This window comes from Harpia harpyja, chromosome 15 (assembly GCF_026419915.1).
Source record: "Harpia harpyja isolate bHarHar1 chromosome 15, bHarHar1 primary haplotype, whole genome shotgun sequence".
Classification (NCBI taxonomy): Eukaryota; Metazoa; Chordata; class Aves; order Accipitriformes; family Accipitridae; genus Harpia; species Harpia harpyja.
In genome coordinates this window covers 6126306-6140287 of record NC_068954.1, presented here as the reverse complement: position 1 = coordinate 6140287, position 13982 = coordinate 6126306, and the positions used below count along the sequence as shown (strand labels likewise).

At 34.2% G+C, this 13982-nt stretch overlaps 2 protein-coding genes across 13 annotated transcripts in view; one reads left to right on the top strand and one right to left on the bottom strand.

Annotated features, from left to right (window-relative positions):
* Window positions 1-4108, bottom strand: part of RUNX2 (RUNX family transcription factor 2) — a 222981-nt gene extending 218873 nt beyond the window's left edge. For 3 of the 5 annotated variants that reach the window (XM_052809349.1, XM_052809351.1, XM_052809354.1), the window contains exon 1: window positions 3652-3980. In XM_052809349.1, the coding sequence (XP_052665309.1) occupies window positions 3652-3709 (58 nt within the window). In that variant the 5' untranslated portion in view covers window positions 3710-3980. Of the gene's footprint in view, window positions 1-3651 lie in introns of all 5 variants that reach the window. The other 2 variants (XM_052809348.1, XM_052809355.1) reach the window with 2 other exon arrangements.
* The window catches only part of SUPT3H (SPT3 homolog, SAGA and STAGA complex component), a 281438-nt gene that overhangs the window by 41678 nt on the left and 225778 nt on the right, over window positions 1-13982 (top strand). The gene's annotated exons all lie outside the window — the stretch shown is intronic.

Sequence of the window (13982 nt, the reverse complement as noted above, 5' to 3'; positions counted from 1 at the left end):
GATTAATCCTGTATGTTTGATAAAATCTTAGTGTCCCTAATGAGTTAAGTTTTTTTTTTTCTCTCCCCAGTTTATTTAACCATCAAATATTTCAATGTTCTTCTAACAAACTGGAACATTTCGATCTTCATGAATTTTATATCAGCATAGTTGATTTAAACAATATTGGGTATTAATAGTTCATTTGAGACAGATAATTAAACAGATCAGTACGTTTTGCTGCCTAAGAATCCTTTAAGTGGTGTAGTGCAATTCTGTGTGGTTTAGGAGTTTCATATACCGAAAGCCTTAGTGAGAAGCTTACAGCTTGCTTAATGCACATGAGAATAGTCATTCTTGCGTAGTTTTCACTATTATTTTTTAAAGTCCTAGTATTTTGAATTATATTTTATAGAAAGGGTAGTAATTCCTGAGATTTTTCTTAGCATTAACAATTATATGAGTATGTTAAACAGAGCTGGAACATAGGGAAAATTTCTGCTTTATATACATAGGTAATCAAAAAGGATCTGTTTCTCTCTTATCAATATCTTAATTAAAATAAAAAACTAAGATAAAAACAAAAGCAGCTGAGAATTGAAATCTACAAAAGGTTTGGTTTTTTGGAGAATAAATGAGAAGATACTGAGGAGTATTTTAATATAAGCAGGGTAAACTTTTTGTTGTTAACTTGAAGACTTTCATTTAGATTTACCATGTCTGTCTATTGCGATCAGCTTCCAAAAGTTACATGTGAAATAATTGATTGCCAAATTTTGATCTGTTTTACTTTCTTCGGTGAAATCCTCCTATAAAGATGCACAGAAAGTATTTGAAAATGCCTTTTTTTTTTTTTTTTTTTAATTGTAACTGTTGTGGGAGTCATTTCAAAAGTATTTCATTCTCTGAAATACCTTGTATAAACAATATTTACCAAATTTTCTAATAAATATGCAGTTTGGTTTTTTTGCATAGTGTTTATTTTGAGCCTTTTTTTTCTTTAAATGATATAGATGTGAATATAATATCCTTTGCTGATTGAAATGAATGCACTTATATTAAAAAGCTTAAGAAGGTTTACGTAGGCATGATGCAGTCAGAACCTGTCTATAACTAGCATAAAGTAGAAATACTCTGGATATGAAACATAGCATCTAGTTAATTCAAATCTACTAAACTGTAGAGGAATATATGTGTTTGCATTAATTAGGAAAGGATCCTTCCCCTTCACTACTCTTGTTTTTCCCTTTCATATGAGGTCAAAAACACGTAGACAAAAATAAGTGAAATAAGGGTTTTCAGAAATATGGTTAATGGCATAGATTAGCAACCGTGCGAGTTAACCAATATAGCACTGTTTTCATTCCCTATTATTACTCGTCATTACATTTCATCAGTTAATTCTTGGAGAAACATAATTAAATTCAACAGTCCTGAGAGGAATAAGGTGGAGATGGGAGTAGAAGGAGATACAGACAGTACAGAAAGGAGGAATAGATCGTGCGTTCTGCCATACTGCTGCACCGTTGCTAGGAAATGGCAAATTCATGAGTAACCTGGGTCTTCTGGCTTTTGTTCTTTTTAAAATATACTCTGTCATCTTTTTATAAAGGTGGGGTTTTTTTAGTTTTGTTTTTAGCTGAAGATATATTGCTTACATATTGATAGAGTTGATGAGATTTTGTAGTTCCTTGCATCCATTGTTCATGTCCAAAGTGAAATTTGTGTACCCAAGTCTATTTAGTAAAGTTTGGGGAAAAGTATTATTCACGTTACAGTACTTCTCACTCGCTTTAGGAATGATCAAAAGTAGATGAATTAAGCAGTCAGCACTCCATGTTTTGATAATTTTAGCCAACTAAATTTCTTCTAATCTCTTTTGGAAGTAAAAGCAAAAGAAAGTCTCTATACATGTAAACTGTATTTCCTGTTGTAAACACTGGGATAATGTGGTCTGGCTACGCTTCTGCTGTGCTTCATTAAGACAGCAGTTTCAGTGGAAAAGCTGCTTACCAGTTTTGCATTAGTATTTCGGCTCAGCATTCAGTGTATACTAGCTACATGACCAGCCACAGGTTATGTTATCTCTTCTGCTATCTGTAGATCATAAATTAAATTAGTGTCTCTTCTAGAAGAAGCTATTCTTCATTTCTTTTCCTACACACGGTCTTATAGCTTATTCATGTGTTTAACTGGGAACCAGTCAAAGCGTGTGAAGTAGGAGGGGTAAAAGGAACTCCAGTCATCAGTTCATTACAATACAAGTTTAATCGGGATGTATATACTGAAAATGGTTCTAGCATTGTTGTTTTTCTTAGAAGGGGGGCAAGGGAGGAAAAGAAATAGGTTTAGCTACGGTCCCAACATAGTTTCGACATGATGGACACCATTAAGAAAATCTTGTAAGTTTTTAGAATTTTTTTTTTCTTGATCTTTCAGAATTTTCAGTAATTTTTCGTGATCTGTCTCAGTAAAAGATGCTTTGAAAAACATTTTGAATATACTTCTTACTACTCATCAAAGATGACTAGAGCACAGCATTTCCAACACGCTTTAAAATATAACTTTACTTGCAGCTAAATCACTTAGTCATATTCAGTTTTATTTATCATTTTGTGAGTGAGGTGCTCTGTACTGATTTTGAGACTGTATCTGAGAGGAAGAAGCTTTTCAAAGTAGGCGATGATAGAGGTGCAATTTTACAGCATATTTATGATTTTTATGGGCATGTATGTATGCAGTGCATATATATAATTACCTCAGTATACATATATGATTTCTTAAAGGAATCTGTGTTTACGGTTCAGAATATTGAAGTAAATATTTGGCAGTGCTCTTCTACAGAGTTTTTTAAGTCCCACTTTCAATTAAAGCTTAAATTCATCAGCATGTTAAATCATCTATTTTTTATTTCATAGCTTAATGTTTTTATGCATGAATGTTTTGCCTTGTTCGTAATAAGCGTAATGAGAAGAATTTGCTTTTACAAATGAATATATTATCAAACGTGCTTTGCTGTGAAATCAGGGCAACAAAGGACTAGAGAACTGCAGATTTACACTGATAACTTCATCTGACAAATATGCTTTAAAATAAGGTGTCTGGGGCAATTATGGGTAGGATAGGCTGCTATGTGCTACATGCTACTCATTTTCATCAGATTTAGAGAGCAAGCAGTCTTAAATCATATAATTTAAGTTTCTATACAATATCTTTTGTTAACCAGTCATGGTGGATACATCTAAGAGTGTTACGCTTTACACCAGAGTTCTGAATAAGATATTCTGTGCTGTTGTTGATTAACTCACTGAATACTTTATCTTTTTCCCTAACATAATTTTAAACATTATACTAGACCCCATCAGACTCTTCCAAATTTGTGTAGCTACACCTTGACCCAGGTGACAGCTGAGCACACCTGCTGTCAAACACTAAGGACTAAGCCATCAACTTCATTTTGCTCAGCTTGTCAGCTAACAAATTTGTTCATAAATCTGCAGAAGTTCTTTATGATGACTTCCCCCCCCCCCGCCCCCCCCAAACCAGGTATGCTATTTTAACACCCTAACATCCCATCAGCAAGTTTTTGCTTAGAGAGCTATAACCAGCATTGTTAAAAGTAAGAAAACTCCCAACAACGGAAAACAGAAGCTCAAATATTGCAGTACTTACCCCAAAAGAAGTTTTGCTGACATGGTGTCACTGAACTGAACAGGCTGTTTGATGCCATAGTCCCTCTCGGTTCACGCAGAGCTTTCACCTTCTGGTGTAAATACTTCTTGGATCCTCAAACTGAAAACACAAACCATAGCCAAACCTTGTTTTAGTTTTACAGTGTTCCTGGATTGCATAGACTCTATAGTTGGTTTTTTCCCTGTCAAAAAATTGTGTAGCACTGGTAACATGTGAAAAGCAAGGAAACAAAACAAAAAAAAAAGAGAATGAGCAAATATTTGAAGGACCTACTATTACTGCATAGACTGTGGTTAGAGAGCACTTACTGACTCTGTTGGTCTCAGTGGCTGGTAGTGACCTGCGGAGATTAACCATTTAAAAACCAGAGACTTCTTTGCTGTCCTCCTGGAGAAAGTTTGCACCGCACTTGTGGTTCTGTGGTTGTTTGTGAGGCGAATGAAGCATTCACACAATCCAAAAAAGCAAAAGCTTTAAAACTCCTTTTTTTTGCAAGCACTGTTACTGGAGCGAGCGAGTCATGTGGCTGTGACATCAGAGGACTCCAAGTAGGACTGCCTACACTGTGGCTTTTTCTTTCTCTCTCCCCCTTTTTTTTTTCCTTTTCTTTTTTTCTTTTTTTTTTTTTTTTTATTTTGACAAAAGGCCCGTGGTAAGGCTCTTCCTGGCATCCAGAAGGATATAGCTTTTTAATTTTTGTGACTCATGAGGATTTGGAGAGAGTACAAAATGCTGTAAGAGCCCAAACTTCTGTACAGTTAAAGCATATGGACAGCAGAACTTTATTTGTACTCTCAGTTCAGGTTCCCCCCACTCTTCTTCCCCCCTCCTTTTTTTTTTTCTTTCTTTTTTTTTTTTTTCCCTCCCCTTCCCTCTCCCTACTTCATTATTGTGTCTGTGGAAAAGTGAGCAAAATTGGCACAAGTGGCTGTGTGAAATTCTGAACAACAGTGATGATTTACAATAATTTACATCTTTGGATTGTATCACGATCTTGGGTCTGCTTCATATTTGCTGGGTGGCTGGATTCCTTCTGTTTTACTTTTTCTCCTTGTCTTCCTATACTTGTGAATCTGTAACTCATTGTAAGAAACTTTACCTTTCCTAAGGTCTAGTAGCAGACTGCTTGTTGGGGTTGTGTTTTTTACTGTAATTGGCTGTCACAGAAGTGTTAGTCTGGGGATTCCTTTGCAAATCTTAAATCATGTCTGCCTTGCTTTACATGCCTTCAAAACTCCTTGGCAGTTTTATGTAATGCAAATTAAGGGCAATTATTTTTCTTTTATATTTGGGGCAAAATATGTCATTTGGATATCATAACTAGTTGTATACTGCAGTCTAAGTGATGCTTTTGAATACTGGTATTGCTAGGATTTATGTAGATGTTGCATAACAGAATGAACTGTGAGAGTTGGGAGGTTTTGATTGTGCTTACACTAATTGCTTATTATAGTTTCACTGTTTAAGAGAAATAGAACAGTCTTAGACTTTTGGGGAGACTATAAATAACTTTATTCACCAGTTAATGTTAACACTTAGTTTTAAAATGAAACATAAATTTGATGCATATGTAAGATTTAAATACTTAATATCATATGTGTGCATGTGTGTATAATACTTTTTATATACTTAACATATTGTAACTTTGACTTTGATTGTGTAATATAAGCCTTTACTGTACCAGTACGGAGTGGGTTAACAAAAGCAGTATTTTTTTGTTTATAATAGAAGCTTTGAAATAAATTGCAAAATGCTGTGTGTAGTAAGGAATAATGTGCACAGACAGTGTGTATTAGTAGCCTTGATTTGCTCACTCAGATTCAGAACAAAATTGGAAACATCTTTGAGAAAGTATCTTATTTTTTGCCTCTTTGGACATTATGTCTAGAACTTTTCTTATTAGCCTGATTGTATCACAGATGTACTGTATTTTTTTAGTTTAGCTGAGTGATTTTTAAATTTTTTCTTTGTCATATATGTTTTTGGGAGCAGAAGAATTGTGTAAAACATTTTCTAGATATTGTTCAACTTTTATTTGTAAAATAAAATACATATCTTTGAAGCTGCCATCCTTCCTTTTTTATTTTTTCTTTTTGTCCTCAGCTTTCCCAGTAAGAAATTGGCTAGGAGTGATGTGAGATGAATAGCTGGAAGTGTGGATAGAGAGCAGGTTCTCTGTTTTGCGAGGATGGAGAGAAAATGGGAAAAGAGATTTCAGTAAAAATTACAGATTGTGTTTTTATTTTTTTATATATTTATCAAAGGAACAGAAAACCCTCTTCATAAAAACTACTTTCATAATATTTATTGTAAGATAAATGGCATTGTTCTTAATTCAGTATTTTGAAAGTTATTAGATTTTGCCAAATTTATAGAATTCTAGCGTAAAATGAAAAAGGAGTATTCTGCAAATCACTCGTCTCATAAAAGGAAGGGTGATACTTATTTCTCCTAATGATGGATTGCTTTTATTTCTTTATATTTTCACAGTATGGTTAAGAACTTCAATGGAAAAAAGAGTATAAAAATGATAAAAAGAATGGTAATCTTTTCATATAAACAGAATATGTTTGTGTGCATTACAGTTTTAATCAACTTTTGATGCAGCAAAAGCCTTTGGGGGTTGCTGCCTCCGTTATTTATGGAACTCTTAATTGTAAGCACAATGTTTCTTCAACTACAGTTATGCATTGAAGATATTTATCAACTTCTATTTGATGGTAGGTAGATCCACTATTTTTATATAGTAGGTAACTCATGTCTTGATCTTAAGTACTTATTTTCATTCTTAGGAACGCAGTTGTTTGATTTTTTTTTTATTTTTTTTTTAATTCCAGAATTTATTCTTAGTCACATCTTTAATATTAGAATATTGAACTTCCTACAAAGTCTGAATTTTAAAATTTATTGCATTGAAATGCTGTGCTCAGGCTTTCTCTGGAATGGCTTTTTAATGCTTTCACTTGTGTACACAAAGTTAGTGAATAACTTTGTTACTGTGTTTTGATATGATACCTTTACAAGATTTCTTTTTTACTGTACATACTTCTTCACCTGTGCTGTCAAGATCAAGACCACTACAGTGAAGTCTTCGTTTAGTAAGACAAAATCCATTAAAAGCAGAAAAACAAATGGATTAACTGAGTAGTCTAGATGTAGTCTGCAGAAACTGTCAGTGAAAAAAATGCTACGTTTTTTAGTATAGAGACATTATAAAGCTGAACTTTATGCAGACCTTATTCCTGTGAAAATGATGGCTTCTTTCAGTATAGTTTGCACTTCTAATGAAGCAGATGCATGAATCCTGAAAATCCACTGTATAAACTAGTGTCTTGATTGCAGACTTACACTTGACAGTCTTTTGTTTAAAAGGTAGATCTACAAATTTCGAAGTTAACTTACATGTTCCATAGGGGATGCTTTAAGTCACAATTACACTTACAAAGGAAGTATTATACTAAGGAATTTCTATGGTAAACTATGAGCTTGATCTTTGACGACAAATGAAATCTTATTTAAAGTCAATTGTAATGCAACACTAAAAGATAATTACATCTTTCACTTTTTTTGAAATGTGTTTTGAAACTTTTAAGCCATGCTTTATTTCCAAACATTTTGCCTTCTGCCACTCAAAGTTCATACAGTATATAAACAGTATGATACCCTGTTGAAAGTTTATTTGTACTTAAATGTTTGTTTCTATGCTACAACTGGAGAGATATAAATATTCTGCTTAAGCAGTATGATGAGAAACGTGTTAAATTCCACTTACAAGTTTTACAATATATACTATAACAAGACGCTGATTTTTATAATAAAGTCCTAATGCAGTTTCCTCACATGCAGGTATTAATTGTAGGTGTTATTAACGTATCTGTTTCCACTAGAGCAATATTTTTGTTTGTTTGTTTTTGTTGTTTGTTTTTAGGAGTGAAGTCTCTCTCCTTGAATTTGTTTTTCATAACTTGGAAGTAATGATAATTATTAGAGGGATAGTACTGTGTTTTCTGATGGTTCTTAGCTAACATATTTAATGTACTGTTTGATTTAAAATATTTGCACATTTTATGGAAGTTTTGTTGCTAGACTTGGGTATCTTGTAGACTTCTAATTTCCAACATCTCTGCAACAGCTTCAAGTATGCTGATATCACATATATATTAATCTGTTAAAGCAAAAGTTAAAACTGCCTGTTAACCTTGCTGTTACAATTTTTAAAATTATTTTAGCAGTCCTTAATTTTAAAATGCTACTTATTGGTGTCTGCAAGGAGTAGCATTGAACATCTGAGTTTTACTGCTGCCTTTTTATGACTTTCTGTTCTCTGCCTTATAATCTTTTTCTAAGTAAGATATGGTTTGAAGTAGACAGTGCCTGGGACCACTAAGCATATAGAGGGGAAAAAAAAAATGCTGTTACATTTCTAGTGTAAACAAATGTTGTCTGTTTTCTGTACAGTGGAATCAGGCTACTGAAGATCAAATTAAACCTTAAACTGAACTGTTATTTAAATTAAAAGGATGGTCATCTTCTGTTAAGCAGTGAGTACATCATATAATAGCAAGTAGTAATAAATTGTTTTCATTCATCTTGAGTTGCCAGCTCTCTCACTTCTTCATAAAATAGAAAAGATATTCTCCAGTGAAATAATCTAACCCCTGATCAGGCTTTGAATTAGGGGCTACATCTTAATGGTCAAATATGTCTCATCTTGATATTCTTGGTGCTCAGGCATTTTTTCTGACGAGTGTTACTTTTCTTGTGTTCCTCAAATACATATTTTGTAGACTGTACAGTAATTGAGAAAAAAGCCCTTTTGATTAGATGCACGCATTCTAAACAGTCAATATATGCTGTTTAAGATCATCCTAACCTTCTAGCTATTTTCTCCTGTCTGTTTTTTTTTCTTTTTCCCTTTTTTTTTTTTTTAAAGTCAACTTGCAGAAAATATGGGAAACTTGTCTCATATAACAGCTGAGGATGTGGCTAGGTTAAGGCAGGAAACTGCTACCCACAATGCAATGTTACATACACTACCACTTAATAAAATTTATTTCAAACATGCTACTGACAAAACCAAAGAAAAATAATATCCTAACTATGCTAGTTAGTACACTAAATATATCTAGGGAAAAGTGAAAGTAATCTCTCTAGAGCCTTTCTTCCTTCTAGGATACAATGCTACCAGTAGTTAAAGCAGAGCAGATCTCGGTAGTTAAAAGCAGTGACCTATTTTTAGAAAATACTCACATTGCTCTGGAAATTAATGATTATATGCTTTTTAATGACAGTTGAAGTTATTTTATATAGACAGAATTCAGATAAGCTTTCTCCTTAGATTTTTCTGGTTGTCAAAATATCCTCTTACGTAGTTTTAAAACTGGCAGCTTTTCTTGCTTCATCCCATTTGCACTGAATCTTACCTTTACGGTAGCCAAGCAGCCTTTTACCTCTCCGTCCCACTTAAACTATTTGTAGCTGGTGTGAAAATATTTTCCATGTCACATGTGGGAAAGGATCTGAGAAGAGGAAAGTTCATCTTCATAGATGATGTGAAGATTTAAGGGTTCTAGTTGTTTTATTTGATTGCCTGCAATGTGAAGAGTATAATAATTTCTGAGGGGTAAATAAATTTAGGTAAATTCTAAGGTAAATTTAATAGACTTGAATCTTCTGTGATTGTTTCCAAATATCAGACAGAGATACGTATGAAGTCACTGATCCTGTTCTGCCATAAATGTCCTGAAAGTCTTGTTCTAGATATGTTTTTGTTTCTGTTTGGTTTTAAATGCACGTATATTAAGGGTGATCCTCTCACAGAACGTTTTTGAAGCATTTGCCTCTATAGTTAGAGAACACTTATCAAGAACAGCTGCTGTAGTGCTGTGGATCCTATCCATGGACTCATGGTGGTCTGCTGAACAACGTTCTTCAAGTTTGACAGGTGAGACAGAGACTCTCCAGTGCCACTGCTTTTGGATGAATCTAGCTGTGGTTGGAGAAAGTGCATCTTGCCAAAATATATGGGTAAGACCACACACAGTCTTTAAAATAGTTATTGTAAGCTTATTTTTAGGCAATATATGTCTTGACAGTTCTTTTATTTGCATGCCAGTTTCACTGCTGCTTATAGATTTTTCATTTATTTTAGTAATGGCAATTGCAGATTTAGATCTATGTTTGTAAAGCTTTTGCACAACATTTACACTGGAAAAATACAGACTTGCTACTTTCAAACCTCAGTCAAGATTAGAGAACAGATTTTTAAAAATATTAAAGCAGAGTATTCACGCTCTTCAGATTTGGTGTCAGTGTTTTCATATTAAACCCCATTTTCAGGGGCATAGTTCAGCAATAAAAATTTGCTTTTGCTTTTAAAATTATACCAGTTTCAGTAGCTTCTGTGCTTGTATAAGTTTGCAGCAATGTAGATTTAAGACATGAAATTAGTTCAGTAAGTAATAAAAACGAAATGTTTTTTTTTTTAAATTGCGTAGTTATTAAATACTGAATTTAGAATCTGTACTTGATTTATGTTATAACTCCTGGACAGTATTTTTCATGTGTATTTTAATGTGTAGAATATTCTTTGCGTTCTAAGTGTCTGCTTCAACAGTTGGCTCCATAATGTGTATTTAAAATATTGTATGTTTAACTGACAGTATAGAAGGGGGTTGCACCCTGTAGAATTTCTGAGTAAACAATACCCATTTGGTAACTTTCAGAACAGATGTTTTTTAAATACCCCAAGAGAAATTAAATATAATACTGAAATGGAATATCATAAACCATTCATTGGGTAGTGATGCTTTAAAGTTATAGATTCATAATGACATGCTTTTTCCCCTGCTTCTGTATTTTCCAGATTATCTTGCATAATTAATGCATGACTGTTTCTCAACAAAACATTACTCACTTTTATTACTTAACATTGCATAGTACCGTTGTTTATAGCAGTGAACTTTACAGATAATTAAGGAAATAGTCACTGCCCTGAGGAGTATACAATTAAATATATGCAGCTAGCCATTTAGAGAAAAGTATGAAAAAGAGGGAGGGGAAAAACCCCATATAATGAACTGTAATAAAAGAGTGATTTGAAGAACTTCATGGAGAAGGGAGAGTAGTTCATTTTAATTTTATTATTAACTTTCTCCATATATTCTAGTATGAAGAGTGTGAGTTATTTGTGTGCAATGGGCTGGTCTTGTTATCTGCTTGAACTTGAGCATGATGCCTGATCATCACAGTTGCTTCTCTGTATTTTTTGAAAAACCCCAACCCTGTAACATTTCCATATGCAATGAATGCAAGCTGAAATATTTCTGTGCTGTTCATGACATTTACAGAAGTTTGAGATCCTCAGTCTGTAAACAGTTTTTTTTTTTAGAAAAAAAAATAGTAAAATGAGGTAGTTTCATCCTTTCGCCCATTTATGTCTCCATGTTGTTTTAAATTTCTTTTTAAAGTATTTAGTACCTGGATCTACTTCTTTTCCACAGCTTGTCAACAGTCCAAGCTTTCCTTTGTAATTAAAAATGTATTGTGGTTTTTTGTTGGAGAAGAGATCTGAAGATCATTCATGAGAAAAAGAGTTGAAAAGAGGATGAGAGGAGATTGGAAGGAATAAAATTGGGAGGAGAGTTAAAAAGAAAATCTTGTTGTTTTTTAATGAGTTTCTTTTTTAACAGTATGGTTCCCATTTTGTAGAGAAGGAGTACTGAAGGTGAGGAGAAATGAAGACACTGAAACAGGATGAAGAACAAAAACATGTACCCCTTTTCATGGCATACCTAGGAGAACATTGCCCTCCAATCTCCCAGGCAAAATGAAACTCGGTTTGTTCCGAAACAGCCAGTTCGGATACTGGAAGCAGCCTAGCTGTGTTCAGTGAAGTGTTGAGCTTATTTGGAGCGAATTAGGCTGTCTCTGCATAGCAGTTAAAATGGCCCGTATAGGTATGCCTAAAGAATAATAGAAGAGAATCAAACTTAAGTGTGGTTGGGAAGAGTGTGGGAGATGTTTGTATTAAATTTCCAATGTGCAATGTGTTCTGTGCTGGAGAGTTGGTTGGTTGATTTTTCACATCTGGAGGAGAAAGCAGGCAGTATTTATAGATAGTCCATTCACCTATGTTCAGATAAGCAGGTGTCAGTTCTTCTTAAGAATTTTTTTTTGTCATGCTCTGAGTAGCAGACTGCTTAACTGAATGAATAGTGAAGAAAACTGAAGAAAAAAAAATAGAAAAATGAATTACAATCATTGCTTCCACTCACACCTCCTCCTCTGACCTTCCAACCCCAAAAGTGAGGAAGCAGGGCTGGGGGTTTTTTTTGGGTTTGTTTTTTTTTTTTTCAGAGAGACTCTGTGGTTTGGTTGCCAGAATCCAGACCTATAACTTCTAAGATAAATAATGCAAGCTTTGAGGAAATGTTCTGTGTGGATAAGACCGTATCTATGCTATTTGCTTTTTAATACTTCGGTATTTTATTACTTTAACCATTTATTTCTGTCCTGTTTACATGGATAAATAATAATCTGTTCTAAGAAGATACACCACTGCGTATACTCATTAGCTGCATGAGGGAAGTATCTAGTAAGCACCCAAACCAATTAGCTCTGTGGAGTATTGACAGTTGGGTAAACAGGGTGCTTTTAATTTGGAGACCCAGCCTGTAACCAAAGTCAATTGTTATGTTTCCATTTCAAGAGCAAACGCAGGTTCTGGGTCTGCCACTTGACTGTATGTACTGTCAGGGGTCAAAGGTGCTAAGCAGGATGAAATTCTGCGTTATGGCATAAAAAGATGATGGTGGACAGCCTAAAGACTATTGAGTGTTGCCTACTGATTACAACATCTATGAGGCCAGGTTATAGAAATGAATCAGCACTTAGTACTCAAATTGCTTTTGGAACTGTACAGCCAAATTCCTTGTTAGTGATTGGAGCACTAAAAACCAGTTTTGTTGGAAAATTGGGCAGCATAGTCACAAATTAATCCAGGCTGAAAAATAAACAGTGTTCTCTAGTATTTTCTAAATCCCCTTCCTGAGAGCATTCTGATTCTGGAGTGGTGTTTTTGAGTTGTTCTGGGCCTGAAAAGACTTCGGACTCAAGGTGCTGCCAGAGCAGGTCCTTGTAGCCAGGCTTCTTCATGTGCTTGGGGAACCCTTGGGGATGTACAGATTGATGCTACCAGACCATTTGGGAAGATGAAGCAGTGCTCTGGGCACTTTGCTGCTTTGCCAAAAACCCCAACGCTAAAGGAAGGGTGGCTTTTCGTGAGCCAGAGTTCGTTCTCATGGCACGGGCTTTAAGGTTGGGGCCCTCAGAAATAACCGTATTCTCTGTAAAGTGTAAAATGAGCTAAACTTTATCTTTCACATTTTGTGCCTTTACATCTGTATAGGTGGAGTTTATCTTTTCTTATTTTAAGAAGAAACTTCAGTAACTGTTGGGGTTTGGGAATAAGGCAGAATATGAAGAATATGCGATTTTATTTTGCCATCTTTATGCTGCTCATTTTGTAAGATTTGTAATTGTCCTTTTCTTCAAAGTCTTTTTTTTATTATTTTTATTTCTTATGAAAATCTAAATGTTTTCTTGCTTTTTAAGTCCAGTTTTGCCCAGTGTGGGTTTGAAGTAGCTCTGCAGCAGAATGTTTATATTTCAGTTTCAGGAAAAATGATACCAGTCTGTTCAGAAATGGAGTATTTGCAGTAGTAAGTGGCATCTTTACAAGCTAAACATAATGATCAAAGAGTTGAAGAAATAACAAATTTAGTTGTCTTTTGGACAAAATTACAATGGAATAGAATTTGGTTTGTCATTTAGCTTCAGTATGATTTATTTTTCTTCTCTTTTAATTGAAGAACAAATCCAATTCATAACTGAATGCAATTCAATCTTCTCATTTTCTAATGTGGGTGGAAAATATCTGTTTTATCTGTGTATAGGAGCTACAGTAATTCAAGCTTACTTTTCCTTATGAATAACTGAAATAAACTGAAAAAGAGTCAGACATTCATTACATGACAGTATTATGCCCAGACACATTTTTAGAATTCATGAATTTTACAGAACACTAATTCTTTGAGCGCTTTTCTTTTCAACTCTCATTAGTAACTATTCCTAGATTGGACATACGACAGATATGCAGCCAAAATAGTAAAGATTTTCTACAAGATTGCCTTCTAATTTAGAGGTGAAATCTGAAGAACTTGCAAATAGAACTATTCCCAACTGATAGTTTGGGTTTTTTTTGTTTTGTCTCCCACCTTGTTCCCCGTCCCCCCCTTAAATCTGTGCTC